Source organism: Lycorma delicatula, chromosome 8 (assembly GCF_047948215.1).
Source record: "Lycorma delicatula isolate Av1 chromosome 8, ASM4794821v1, whole genome shotgun sequence".
Lineage (NCBI taxonomy): Eukaryota > Metazoa > Arthropoda > Insecta > Hemiptera > Fulgoridae > Lycorma > Lycorma delicatula.
In genome coordinates, this window is record NC_134462.1 from 52,916,608 (window position 1) to 52,931,778 (window position 15,171).

Consider the following 15,171-nt stretch of genomic DNA (forward strand, 5'->3'; position numbering starts at 1 on the left):
TTTATAAATCTGTTAATTATTAAAGATTTAAGTAGATTTAATGAAATTTTGATATAGTTTAAACAATTTAAAAAATATATATTTAGAAAAGATCTGAAAAAAAATCTTGTATAATGTTCTGCATAATGTGGCGGCCTACCTTGTATATTCATTAATACCTACCTTTTTACCTACCTTTTTTTTTCTTGTATTGTTCTGATTATTAGCAGCCTGTTAGTTATTAGAGTTGATTAGTTATAATTGTTTTGTGTAAATGAGAGTTTTTACAATATTTATCTGTGTGTATGCTTGAATGAGTGAGAGAGTGTATGTGAAGTATGTATATATTTTACACAGTTGTACAAAATTTCATTAATTAAAATTAAAACAGTCTATCAAGAAGAAAATGAGGTAACGAGAGCAAATGAACTTGGAAATAGACTACAGCGTATTAATAACTGTGGAGGAAGTGAATATTCTAGACAAAGAAGAAAGCTACCAGATGTGCCAAAGAGTAGTAACAGTGAGTAGAATCATCACATATTTACAAAAAAGAAACACTATCACTACAAAAACTGCCATATTAAAATTATATCTTATATGCTATATGTCAAATGATTGCAAATTGTTGTTGTTACTGTAACATACTGTTGTTATTTCTGCTGCTCGTAAGTTTTTCTAGACACATAATATTAATTTTCTCTTTAATATTTTTTAACTGCTGATATTTAAGTACATTTAAAAATATTGATATACACAAATACACAAAGAGATGAGATGTACATAATGAATATAAGTTGGTTAGCATAGTTAAAAAAAATTGGTACTGTTTTATTAAATGTGTGTACATTGTTTCTTTCTATTTTTAATATATATAAAAATTTACATAGAGATGTAATATTATTATAACCTATTTACATAATTAAATACCTTAGGCTGCAATAATTTCTTAATAAACTATCATAAAAAATATAATACATACCAGATCAAACCTTGTTCCTTTCTAAATTAGTTTGAAAAGAACTTATTCAAACAACAATAAATGGTTCCATTTATTGTTGTTGTGTTGTAAAACTCAACTTTTATATATGCTACGTTAAGCCTTTAGAACTTCAGCAACATCTTTTATATAATACGCAGTTTATGTATGTTAAAATATGGACTCCCTCTTGACACTCATGAAGTTTCAAGTCGTGTTGTCCAGTATATTCACAATGGTGGGCCTTTAAAAAATTCTACTACCTCCATATCATGTTGGAGTATCAAAATGATTTTTTTACTTTAAACAGTTTATATCGAAGTTGAAGCTAAGTCACATTTATTAGAACTTCAAAACATTGCAAATAAAATTGGACTCAAAATATCATTCAAAAAGAGAGAAATTATGCCGCAAAAACCAACATGATTAAAAGAAGTCAACAAAAACAATAATAAAATCAAAATAGTAACCCAATTTAAATACCCTGGAGAAGTAATAACAAACAAAACCCTAAATAAGTAAACATAAACCCTCGATCCAAATAAGAAGAAACAAATTAGCTGAAGCTCAAAGATTAACCTGGTACACTTAATATTAAGACCTGGAGACTAGGAATCTTTAGACACATCATGAGAATGCAAGATTCAAGACTTCTGAAATGGCTAGTACAGTACAATCTTGACTCGAAAAACACTAAGACATGATGCAAATGGATTAGAGAAATAAGAGAGGATCTGAAGGAAATTGGGCTTACACCAGAAGACATCACAGATAAATTAAAAGTAAACAAGAAAATCAAGAACTCATCATTTTCAACACTAGAAAGGATAAAAAGATAAGAATGTATGAAAAAGTACTGGGAAGACCACAAGGCCCAAATAGTCCCATCAAAGAGACTTGGATAATGGGCCGACTAAGGTGATCCTATGTGATCGTAAAAGATAATAATAATAATAATGCAGTAGAAATTGAATATAAGGTTGGTCTTAAAGGAAAAATAATTTTCTGAAGTAAATGGAAAAGATAAGATGAAAATGTTTGTATAGAATCCAAGAGACTAGACTGTACTAAGTAAGAATCAAGTACTCCATGTCTGCGTAAACTGCAGCCTACGACTAAAAGCTCATCAAACAACAAAACAGTTCATCATCTACTAGCCTGAATTACTTTAAAAAATTTTTAAATACTAACACAATTAAGAGTAAGTATGCTGTAATGTATATCATTTAAATATTTCATACTAGTTTCAGTCTTTGTTATATTTACATAAACAAGAAATAGAAACAAAGCATTTACAACTCTTGCTTACATGAGCGTACACCCACATAAAACACAAGAAAAAACTGAATGTAGAATGGAACAAGTTTTGTTAGTGTTCATTTCATTTTTTTATGATAGTTTATTGATAAATTGTTGCAGTCTTAAATTCAGGTATGTTCTTTCATTTGCTAGACTTTAGCTTTTACTTACTTTTTGTGATTACATGTTGATTTCAGGCGGTCAGTAAACAACTAATGACTTCCACCTTAGAGTCAAACGGACCTTTTTTCCAATTACCCATCGCTATATGAGTCCACTGAAATAGCTATTCATATGTTGTTCAGAAATTGTGCAGATTGTTTTATTCTGCCACTTTACCAACCATCACAACCTTTCTATTGTCAAAGTATGATTACTCAACAACAGTTGAACAAAATTATGCCTTAAGTTTAAGTGGTGGAAATTTCCCTCCTCAGTTTCATCTACTTGGTATGTATATTATGAATGAGAATAAATCGGTGATCCATCTTCAATGCATTTCTTAACACTTAATAATAGTTCAGGAACTTAAACCAGAAAGCATGGAATTGTTTCACATTAAATTAACATAATATACCTGTTGAAAACCTTGCTGTATTTACACACATCCTGAATTGAGTTTTTTTCTTAGAAAAGAGTGCTTTATCCAACCGCACAATTATACTATTATCACCAGTTTTTATATTTTCCTGTAGAAGCTGCTAATACCTCATAAGGGTAATTATAATTTAGATCAAATATTCTTTCTATAATAATTTCTAGCTATCTAGGTACCATTTTATAGTCATTAACCTATGTGTCTATGAATAAATAAAAATTGCAGTAGTGCTGAAGATCAGTTTAGTTCAATTGCCAAATACTGAAATGCATAGTTTTTCTCTACATGTTTTTCAAGTAATGTACCACACTTGTTGCAGTCGGTTTCATATCATGTTGTTTTTAGAGCTTAATTAAGAACACTATCTTCTCTTTTTATTGAAAAGTGATAACAAATTTTCCCAAATTTCCTAAATCTCAGATTTCTATTTTACGTACTTTAATTAGAAAGGGGTTATTAATTCATTTTGTCATTATTTATTCATTATTGATTAAATTTGTATTGAATTAATTCTATAACTTATTCAGTATTAGTAATAATAATTGCATAATACACTTATTTAGATAATAGACTAAAAGTTTTAATAAAGCATAATTTTAAGGTGGTGCCCAGTTAACAAAACAGTACCAAAAAATGAAATTTCTGAAGTAGAAAAGATAGTTTTTTCTCATTTTTCATTGATTTTTAGCTATTTTATATGATCTATAGGGACTCAAAAATTTCTGACGGATAAGTTGTTTACTTTATTTCTTTTCTTTATATTTTTTGAACTGGATCATTCATTCTGTTTATTATTTGAATCAATTCAAACCTGCTGTTATAAGTCAACTCTTCTAACCCAATTCGCTTCTTTCACTGCGATAGATGAGGAGTTAATACTCAAAACTTCATAAACCAGACTATTACTTCACTGTTTCATTTTTTTCCCCCTAATTTCCATAATCACAGTAGTCTTGTTGGTGATCACTCGTTGTCTAGTACGACATGAAGTACTGGGATCAAATTTTATTTTGAATTGAATTGTGTAGAATATTTTCTATGACAGTTAACTGGGTCACTTCTATCCCATTCAGCAGTAATTGAAGATTATATGAAATTTTGTCAAATTCAGATCTTAGGAAGCACCAATTAATTAAATTATAGTACAATGAAATTTTAGATAATGATCTTTAAGGACTAAAACAAGTGGGTATACAGCATTCTTATCAGAATTTAACATAGAAGTGTGCACTCTTCTTATCCCTTTGTTATGTTTGTTGAAATCCCTGAAACTGTTTCAACTTTTATGTAGTTGTTCAATATAAAATTCACTTGCTTGTTTTATAATTACATAAGTTTTTTTTTTCAGTTTTTACCACATGTAAAAAAAAACTTAACATTAGCACATAGTTCCTTTTACATCAACTGTACTGTCTACTTTTTAAGTAATGTCTGTAAAAAGAAAAAAAAAACACAATCGCTCAGTTGCTTACAACAGAAGGGAAATTAGCAATAAAATTCAATCATCTAATTATAATCAGTTTCATTTTCATGCAGTATGCAACTCTAGCTAACAGATGTAATTCTGAAAACCTTTTAGATTAGCAGTTTACATGCTGTCATTTTAAAATTGCATAACAGACACAGTTTTATAGAATCTTTAGAGACGCCAGTATTATAATATGCAACTACATTGTTACAATTATTTATGAAATATGCTGTTTGGAACTATTTCACTGCTTATTGGAGTGTGTATATTTTTATCATATGTACTCTGTACTATCATCGTAGTTAATAATTTTATGCAAAGGTGCTAAGCGGTTAACTTTTAAAGTGGAGGTAACAGTTGTCATGTATAATTTGTAGTTGCTTGATAATTTGCATGTTTGGAAGCAGCTGGAGCTTGATGTTATTTTGCATTAGTCATTGTCCATTGTGTGTTTGTTAATATTTTTAATTTTTAAATATTTTTTTGATATAGGTAATTAATGTTATCAAATTTCATTCTATTCTGTTTCTAGTTTTTATCTATGCAATGGAATTATCATGAAGTGGAATATACTCTTACAGAATGTTTGGTAGCATAATGTGTATACTGGACAAAATTATACAGTTTTTCATCAATATCTTAACACTCAAATACTCACAACCAATTTATAGTAATTAATAGTAATTTTATTGTCCATTATAAAATGTTGGTCCAAAAAGAAACCAAATGTATCATTATCAATGTATCAGTACTCCTTACTCTGCTAGTGGTAGTGCATAATATGGGACTCTTTAGAAATAATATTCCATTTGCTTTGTCAATATATTGTTTCATTTCCAGCTGGCTAGATTGTGTTTTATCCTTGCAGCAATTGTCTGCTAAAAACAAATTGAAGATCTTTAAAGAATGGTGTGCTTGAATAATTTTTACTGTAATTATGAAAATGCGGCAAGAAATTTAAGGGAAAATTAAGAACCATATGCAGTTTTATGAGTCTAATCGGTAATTAAAATCTAGTAGAAGAAAGACACTTGGATATGATGATAATGTTTATTACGGTGATAAAGACTTTTAGTTTGAAATGATGCAAAATGTGTGACCAAAAACAGTGATAATGAAGAGGTCTGAAGCTTATGTAGCATACAAAATATTGGTGTTACACTATGACGGTGATCCTTATTTTAAGTATAATTACAGTGTGATCATTTTATCATACACATATGCTATAATTCCACAATGGACTATAATACAGAGATATTCACATTTGATTTGATTGATGGAATGCAGTTATGTACAATTGGTAATGTCTTACAGCGAATGTTGGAAATATCCACTATTTTCCTAAAGGCAGGTCCAAACCTTTTGCACCATATTTTTTGGTACCCTTCATAAGACATCAGAGCTAATGGAATTCATCTCTTACTCTTCCTTGGTTACTCAATGTAAGTGTGCTCAAACAGTGATGTGTGTGATAAAATGACCTCACTGTATAACGCATTTCCAACTTACTATATAACTTTGGTGCTCTTTATTTGAGTTTTTGGTGAAGCATAACACAACTGTTGTGTCCCATCCCTCTTTTACCCCTCTCTTTGCTGTTTTTTGTAGGCACCTGAAGGCACCATTTCCAGGCTAAAAAAAATTGAAGAATATTTTTGTAGGTCTTACAAGCCGTTGTACAAAATGTGTATCAGAAGTTCAAAAATAGTGAATGGGTACTGTTGATAAAGTCTGTACTATTAATAGGAATAAATCTGATTAAGTTGTATAATAGGTGAATAGAATAGTTTTTAAAAAAGCTTTTTCTTTTGGACAAACCTACTTGTATTAACAATATAATCTTCATATTGTTTAAAAAATTATTTTATTCTAATTTGTTAGGAATTCTTTAATGTTCATTCTTGGATCAGCAAATATTATAAACTGTGCATGAAAAAGGACCTAAAGTAAAAAAAAATTGTATTTTCAAGTTTCTCTACAGAGATACAAAGCACAAAATTTTGAAATTTTTATTGTGAAATTTTTTTTGTGTGTCATACATACAGTGATAAAGGTCACTGAAGTTTAAAAAAAGCAGATGCACATTTTGAGAAAAACACAACTGAAGTTTAGAATTATATAAATAACAAAATCCATTGAAGTAGGATAATGGAGGAGAGCTTGTGAGTCACTTTTTCCTCCTCAGCTCAAAGACTGGTCGTGGATACCAGTGTTCTTTGGTGGTTGGGTTTCAATTAACCACACATCTCAGGAATGGTCGAACTGAGAATGTACAAGACTACACTTCATTTACACTCATACATATCATCTTCATTCATCCTCTGAAGAATTATCTAAACGGTAGTTACCGGAGGCTAAACAGGAAAAAGAAAGGAAAAGCACGAAGACTGGTGGGCTTGTGTAGTTTTCTATTTAAAGCCTTTTTTTTAATTCTTTGTAATGTTTTTCTTCTCCCATCTTGACTAGCTCTTCCCCTCATTAAACTATCTATCAATGTAATGTAATGAACCATGTGAATTATCAGAGCAAGTGGGCAATTATACTTCTTTTATTTCACTTTTGTTAGTACCTCATCATTTTCCACTCTGTCTAAGAAACTTTCAACATCTTCTCCAACATCACATGTCAAAAGCCTCAAATTCATCCGTGACTTGGAGATTATGTACAAATAAACCAAATTAAACTTTTCACTCGGTGTTTCCTTGTTATCAGAGTTGTACTCTTCTATCAGTTTTCTTATTCTTCTTAGTTGATTGAGGATAAATTATATTCTACCTTGTCTCTAGTAGGTCTTAGACAAGGTAAACATTCACTTCCAAACAGCAACATAACAGCCTATAATTTTTTCATCAGTGTAGATTCATTCTTTAACTATAAAGCCATGAGTTACAAATAGTATTAGGTACAGTATTTTTTTACATTACACTGCTTCATTTTTTACTGTTCTGCTTAAAAAGTACTATCTATATTATTTTTTAGTTATCCCTATGAGGTTAATTTTAAAGTAACTTATCTTTAGTAAAAGATTGTTCAAATGAAAAAAAGACAAAAAAAATCAGTTAAGCAAAAAAAAAATAAACATAGCTGACTAGAGAAAACATATCTTCTTCGTTGACAACAAGGGTTAATTATAACTGCTAATACAATTGTAAAATAATGTTAAATTTATTTAATATTACAATTGTATAAATACTTTTTTTAACTCTGTTCATACAGAAATCTTAAAATATATACAATTTTTTAAAAGAGTTTGCTGTTTCTAAGAAAGGAACAAAAAGTTTGTATTTTTATTATTTTTACTATTAATAATAAATTTTATTATTTTACTCCCATAAAGTGATGTTCGTCCCACTTAGTATGAGATATGAGCTTAAAAAAATAATTTATTTTTTATGATTCTATTTTATGGCAAAATTTTCAGTAATTTTCTCTATCAATTAAAAAGAATGTAGGTTGCAGGACAAAAACTTATAACAAAGCTTTTAACCTAATATGAGGAAATTGGCTCTTCTGAAAATCCTTGATTAGGTCCTTTACTTTGCCATTTGTTATGTATTCAAGCATTGCAATGTTGGAAGATCATGTGAGAGTAAGCAGTACCAATTTGTCACAACTGCTATGGAAATGTTTTCCATCAAACAAAAACTAAATGGATTCTTTCAATGTGCTTGCTGATTGTTCAAATATAAACCAAAATTTGTTTACATAGCTTTATTGATATTACATAGAATTGTAAATAAATTACCTTATTTTTCTACATAATTTCCTTCAACAGAAATTCATTTTATCACCAGATAGTTAGCTTCCTGATCTCATCAAAAAAACAAGATGGCTGCTCCAACAACCAATTATGCACATAATACTTGACTGCGGCGTCGTCTTCAAATCTTTCATCTTCTAAAGCTTCTTTCAGCAAATCAAACATGTGGAAATCACATGGTGACATGTCTGGAGTGTACAATGGGTGTTCAAGAGGTGTCAATGGATTGTAGCAAATTTGAGCTGTAGTATGTGGCCATGCGTTGTTGTGGAGAAGGAGGATATTGTGAATCCGTTGCTGACATTGTTTGTTGGGGTAAGCAGCCCTGACAAGTGAATTTTGTTGCAGTACATAATGTAAAATCATTGATCATTAATTGGCTGCTCTCATCCTAGGTAAAATGTTCTGATCCACTTAGAGGTTATGGGTGAGATGAGTGGTAGCTACTTGGAAGTTTTGAGCTATGCTATCATCTGGATAGTTCTCATACTGTGATCCCTCCATGGGTAAATTTTTTTAACATTACTCTTTTTCCTTATTGTCAATTCCCTTTTTTTCTATTTTGGGTTCTTTGGGTGTAGGTCAGACCCTGCGAACCCCTGGATTCATGCTCAGAATGTTGAAAACTCTAGATCAGCTGATGGTGTGATTTGAGGGGCTGCCTGTTGACTTATCCAAGAACTTTTGACTCCTCTCCACTACAATAAGTACCTTGACTAATTGCCTATTGGGTAAAGCCTTCTCCTAATCATTCCTTAAGTATAAAATATAAATAGAAAGGTTTTACAAATTACATAAATAAAATGACCCAACATTCCTACTTATTTGTTCAAAATAACTATGCAACTTTTTTTTAGCTTACTTTGAGAATATAAATTGGACATTTTTTAGTATATGAAAAATTGCAAGTGTGATTAAGATTTCAACCTAGAACTTTCTAGATAAAAGGTTGAGATGCTATTACTCTGCCATGGAGGTCAGAATTTTTAAAAAGCCCTTTCCTTAAAAGACATAGGATAATCAAAAAAAAAAATACTTTTTTTTCATTATTCTGCATGTAATAAATAGCTTTGATTCAGATTTGTTTTACTTTGTGATTTGTTTTTTATTTTTATTTTTTATTGGATAGTTTATTTTACTTCCCCTATTTAAATAAAAGAATGCAACGTTTCAGTTTACAAAGTAAAATTGTTACTTTATTCATATTTAGTATTAAAAGTGTAGGTCTTTCTTATTTTATAAGTTTCATAGACGTTATAAAAATTTTTATTTTTGTAAATTGTTTTGTGTACTTTTATATGTATTCTAGTTAGTCTTGCTGAAGAATTAGGTGACACAATGATGTCATCGCATTCACATATGGTGCAGTGCAGACCCCAGTCTCTTTTAATGTTGAAATGTCACAGTTATTTACGTAATGAAGATAGTTCACCAGAAGTAGATTCAGGAAATTCTACAGCTCATTCTCCTGATGGACCTAAATCTGCTTCACCGCAGACAACGATACATAATGGTATGCATTAATAGTAAAATTATTTTCATAATTGTTATAGTTTCTGAATTTATGAGATGTAATAGTGTAGGAACGGGAAGATTGTAAAGGGGTGTAGAGTTTTCATGATGAGTGTGATCTGTATTAATTACAGACTGTTTTCAGCCTATAAGAGTGTGAGAGATTATAAAAGAGTATTAGACTTGGTTAATGGTTAAATGCAGATTTTTTAATCTATTTGTTACTAATAATTTAATGTAAATTAAATATTATTTTTACATTTATTGTAATAGTTAAAAATCAAGATCAAATATGTTCTCAAGTCTGAAAGATACCAACAATAAGTGAGTTTTTTGTCCTATTAAGCGGTTCATTTATTATCAATATATTTTGGTTAGAAAATAACTGATTATGGGCATGTGCATAATATACTATTATATGTGCAGTTTTGTATGTGTCTATGTGCCTGATATAATATAGGGTGCCTTATGAAAAAAAGTCATTGATGAAATTATTGAAATATTTAGTTATAACAGCAGCAAAATTTAGTTATTGCAATATTTTGTTATAACAGCAGGCCAAAGAAGCCAATTTATTTTTGTCTTAGTAAAAATCTCTTTTTTCTTTCTTTCTCAATAAGAATATAATTAAATATTACTATAAAATCATGTGTTGCCATTTCCCATGACAATATAAACAAAAATATTTGTAAAGCACAATCAGTTAAACTTGATGATAGTTATAATACACTTCCAACAAAATCAACTTATCATTTTGATATGTTCTTATAATTTTCATAACCAGCAATTGTCATTAATTTCTTGAACATTTTCTGTATATTAAATTTTATGGAAAAACCCCACATGTGACAGATTTAGTTTGTGCAAACTCATTATTCTATTTATTTTTAAATTTGTCTTAATTTAAAAAAAATATTTAAAATTACCAATATTACATCAAAAGAGTTCATGCAAAAAATATACATGGAGAAAAGTATTTGTCATAGTTCTCGTTACTATTTCTGGCCAAAAAATCAACAAACTGCGAAAAATTCTTTAATAGAGTATCAAAACCTTGTTTGTTAATCTCAACTATTTTTAGATTAATTTAAATGGAAACTGAGAGCATGGGTAATACCAGTTGTGTGGTAAAAAAAACCAACCAATATGCAAGAGCATCTCATATATGCAAACAATCATGAAAGGGTTAGAAAGAACCACAAAGAATTTACTTAAATTTTATTTTGAATTATTTTTATAAGGTCACATTTTATATTTTATTATGTATTCATGTTTAGCTTGTAAAATACATATATCTATTATATGCTGCAGGTTCAGTGACTCCCAGCTCAGCATCTAGTTCTGGAAGTTTACCATTTACGCAGTTAGAGTTACTTGAAGCAACGCACAGAGGATTGTATAAGTTTATACCTCGACATAGGGATGAACTTGAAGTAGAAATTGGAGATCCTATATATGTTCAAAAGGAGGCGGATGACCTTTGGTGTGAAGGTATGCGGTTTTGAGACTTTTATGGTTATATAGTCAAATGTTAAATATATTGTAATTTCTCTGGTCAGGTCTAAATTTAGAAATCAAAATTTTATAAAGTTCTACAGTAATTAAGTTGTAACAGATTGATTTCTGATGAATGGAAGAAAGGTGACATAATCCCATTATTTAAAATATGCGCCAAAAAACATTACAATAACTACGAGAGTATAACATTAATGAGCCTCGCAACAAAGGTCTTTGAGAGAATACTTCTCAGTAGAATAGGTATGAAAATCTAGATAGAAAAAAGTAAATAACAGTGTGTTTTTAGACCTGAAAGAAGTTCCATAGATCTGATTTTTGCAGTTCGGCAGTTAATGGAAAAAAGTGGGAAGTTTAACAAAAAGGTGATCAAGCTATTTATCGACATGGAAAAACTTATGATTCTGTTCAAAGGCAAATAGTATGGCAAGAATGAGAAGAATAGATATAGGAAAAGAATTCATAGATATTAAGGAAATGTATAGGGGCTATAAAAGAGAGAATGTAAGAATTCTGTGTTGAAGTATGGAATGGCTTGAGGTGAGAAATGACTGAAACAAGGAAGTAAAACCAGCAGTGTTTAATGTGGTTAGGAGGGAATGAACTGCCAGGTGAGAGAAATAATGGGAAAAAAAGGTAAAAAAATTTTATTTGCAGATGATATATGGGGTGATACAGCAGACATGGGATGTACAATCCAGTTGGATGCATGGTCTAGTACCATGAAAAATATGGATTTAAAATAAATCAAGAAAAGATTGAAGTGATGGTTTTTGGCAGAAACAGGGATATAGAAAAAAAATTGAATTTAATGGCAAACCCTTGAGACTTATTATTTACCAGGTGTAAATAAATTAATTACAGATATTTATAAGTGTGATTATTTATAATATATTTATAAATATCTTTTACTGCACATACCTGTGCATGAGCCCAGATATAGAATTAAAAATAAAAGTAGAAAACATAATGATCTTACCCTAAAAATATTATATAGACTTTTCATATCAGAAGTTGATGTAACTCTAGCTGAATCTAATACTTCTTATAATTTAATAATTCTAGTACTAATTAGTTGTAATACTTCTAGTACTTCTTATAATTTGGTTAGATGTTTTACATACTTCGAAAGTGAGATCTCCAAGGATGGTAGGTTACATTATGAAATATCAAAAGGGGAGAAATTTGTATCAGGCAGTAAAATATATTGTGTGGGATAAAAATTTACTGGAAAAAACTAAGATCATGATGTACGAGGGTAAGTCAATTAGTATCCACAATTTAGTTATATTTTTTTTTATGTTGGTAGTACTGTCGTGTTGTGTAGATGATGCATGTGTGGTTTAATTGTTGTTATGTCTGTGTAGGTTTGTTGCTGCTAGGTTAGTTCCATTATCGCTGTCCCGTTAACCATGGCTGCTCCGCTTTCTGTTTGCACCAAAGAAGAACAACGTTCAGTGATCTGGTTTTTGTGGTCGGAAGGTGTATCAGAGGCCGAAATTCATCCAGGAAGGAAGGTATTTCAGGGGCTGAAAGACTTGCGGTACAGTACGGGAACAGCGTGTTGCCGCAGCGGAGTGACTACGAATGGATTGAAAAATTCAAAAATGGTCGCACAAGTGTTACACACAATGAAGGAGCCGGGCAACCGTTTACTGCCACAAATGAAGAAAACATTGAGCGTGCACGTGACATGGTTTTCTTAGACAGACGAGTAACTATTGATGAAGCAACACATCGTCTGCAAATTAGTCACAGTTCTGCCTACGAAATCATCCATAACAGACTTGGGTTTCATAAAATCTGTGCAAGATGGTTCCCAAAACAACTCACATAGTTGCATAAACAAACGTGCTTGAACATCTGCCAAAAATATTTGGATTGCTGTGGTAACGAACGGGACATCTTCTTAGACAGAATATCACTGGTGACAAAACATGGATCCATCATTACGAGCCGGAGAGTAAACGACAGAGTATGGAATGGAAACATCCAAATTCGCCCTGCAAAAAAAAGTTCAAGATCCAACCATCTGCAGGAAAACTGATGCTTACGGTTTTTTGGGATTCACAAGGCCCAGTATGTGGAACATTATGAGGAAAGGGGCATGACAATAAACAGTGCGTGTTACAGTGAGATGCTTACTACCAAGCTAAAGCCTGCAATTCAAAACATATGCCGAGGACTGCTGTCGAAAGGTATTGTGTTGTTGCACGATAATGCCCATCCACATACTGCTGCCCACACTGCTGAAAAGCTCCAGAAACTCAACTTTGAAGTACTGGCTCATCCTCCATGTAGTCCTGACCTTGCCCTTTCTGACTACCACTTGTTTGGTCCAAAGGGCCATTAAGGGGCCGTTGATTTACCTCGAACAGTGAAAGAAGTGGTGCATTCCTGGCTCACAGCTCAACCGAAAACCTTCTTTTATTAGGGCATCAGGAAGCTTGTGCAACGATGGACCAAGTGCGTTGAAATGCAAAGGGACTATGTTGAAAAATGATGTACATGTTAGTTTCCTATTTGTATTGCAATAAAATTTATAACTACATTGCGGATAATAATTGACTTACCCTCGTATGAATTGTACAACTTGCCTACTTGCCTGTTGTATAATGTAGTGCAGAGTCATGGAAGATGACAGAAAGGGATTGGAATAGACTCCAAGCAGGAGAGATGAAATTCCTCACAGCAGTAAAAGGCAAATTGAGAGGAGATAGGATAACGAATGTAGATAAAAGGGAGGAAGTAAATATGGAGAGCATGAGGGACAGAGTTGAACAAAGAAGGTTACAGTGGTATGAACACATTAAAAGAATAGGTAAGGAGAGATTGCCAAAGAAAACTGAGGGATTAGAAATTGATTGAAGAAGATCGAGGGTATGTCGTAGAGAGAGCTGGAAGGAAGAAATTAGTGACAGTGTGGAGAAGAGGGAATACATATAGCAGCAGGTCGTGGAGGGGAGGTGGTGGGAAGATGAAAGAAGGTATAGAGGCCTTGTTAACACCCAGACCCAGCGTTAGCTGGAATGGGACCAGGATATAGATAGATAGAATTAAGTATAATGTAGATCACATCTAATTTTTTAAATTATTTTTTTGTACAGGTGTCAATCTGAGGTCTGGTCAACAAGGTATATTTCCTGCAGCTTATGTTGTCGATGTTGAGTACAATGATTTTGACCCATCAACTCCAAATGTTAAAAGAGAAAGGTTTTTGTTAGGTTATCTTGGTTCAGTAGAAACTCTGTGTCATAAAGGGAATGCTGTTTTGTGCCAAGCAGTTAAGAAGATTGTATCCGGTACAAAAGACCACAGACCACATTCTTGTATTTTAGAGGTTTCTGACCAGGGGTTGAGAATGGTTGACAAAACAAAACCGAAACAGGTTAGATTATACAATAGTTTTCATCATAATTGTTTTATTTTATTAAATAGATTTAATAAATGAATGAATTAAAAAAATAACATTTAAACAATTTTTTGGTGTTTAGTTTTTAATTTCTGATGTAGAAAACTTTTTTAAAAAGGTTTATCTTATAGTACTGTAGATTTTGGATGACTGTGGTTTCAGTGTATACTGGAAGCAAGTTTATTTTTTATCATATAACATAATCATTATCCCAACTATTGCAATCTACAAGCAGTTTTGTAAACTATTAGAAAAAAGGAGTCTTAATATTGTTGGTCTTAAACTAGTAAGATAATGGTGCTATATAGCTTTATATTAGGCATGCAAAATGTATATAGTTGCTCATCGGGTATGGAATTAAAATTCAATCTAGTTTTTGTTATATGTACAAGGTGTGATAAAAAAATACGGTGAATGAATTTTTAGCGGCAACTGCCGACGCTACATCCATATGCTGTAATTTGTCCAATAGCGTGATCAACTGAGACAGGCAGGGACAAGTTGTAACACGTTCGAGCTTGCCAGTCAGCTGCCAGAGCCGCTAGAGTGAGGTTGTGTTTATCGTATCTGTCGCGCAACATGGATTTTGAAAATCATGTGTCAATTTGCACGGAGTTGAAGGGTGGTCTTCATGCAAATCCGGACTTCA

General features: G+C 31.4%; 1 protein-coding gene across 2 annotated transcripts in view; it reads left to right on the top strand.

The window, feature by feature from the left end:
• Aplip1 (JNK-interacting protein Aplip1) overlaps nucleotides 1-15,171 on the top strand; it is a 51,745-nt gene that overhangs the window by 26,252 nt on the left and 10,322 nt on the right. Inside the window, exons 4-7 of one of the 2 annotated variants that reach the window (XM_075373024.1) lie at nucleotides 371-502; nucleotides 9,393-9,596; nucleotides 10,907-11,086; nucleotides 14,218-14,498. In XM_075373024.1, coding sequence (XP_075229139.1) covers nucleotides 371-502; nucleotides 9,393-9,596; nucleotides 10,907-11,086; nucleotides 14,218-14,498 — 797 coding nt within the window. The remainder of the gene's footprint in view (nucleotides 1-370; nucleotides 503-9,392; nucleotides 9,597-10,906; nucleotides 11,087-14,217; nucleotides 14,499-15,171) is intronic. The other variant, XM_075373026.1, reaches the window with a different exon arrangement.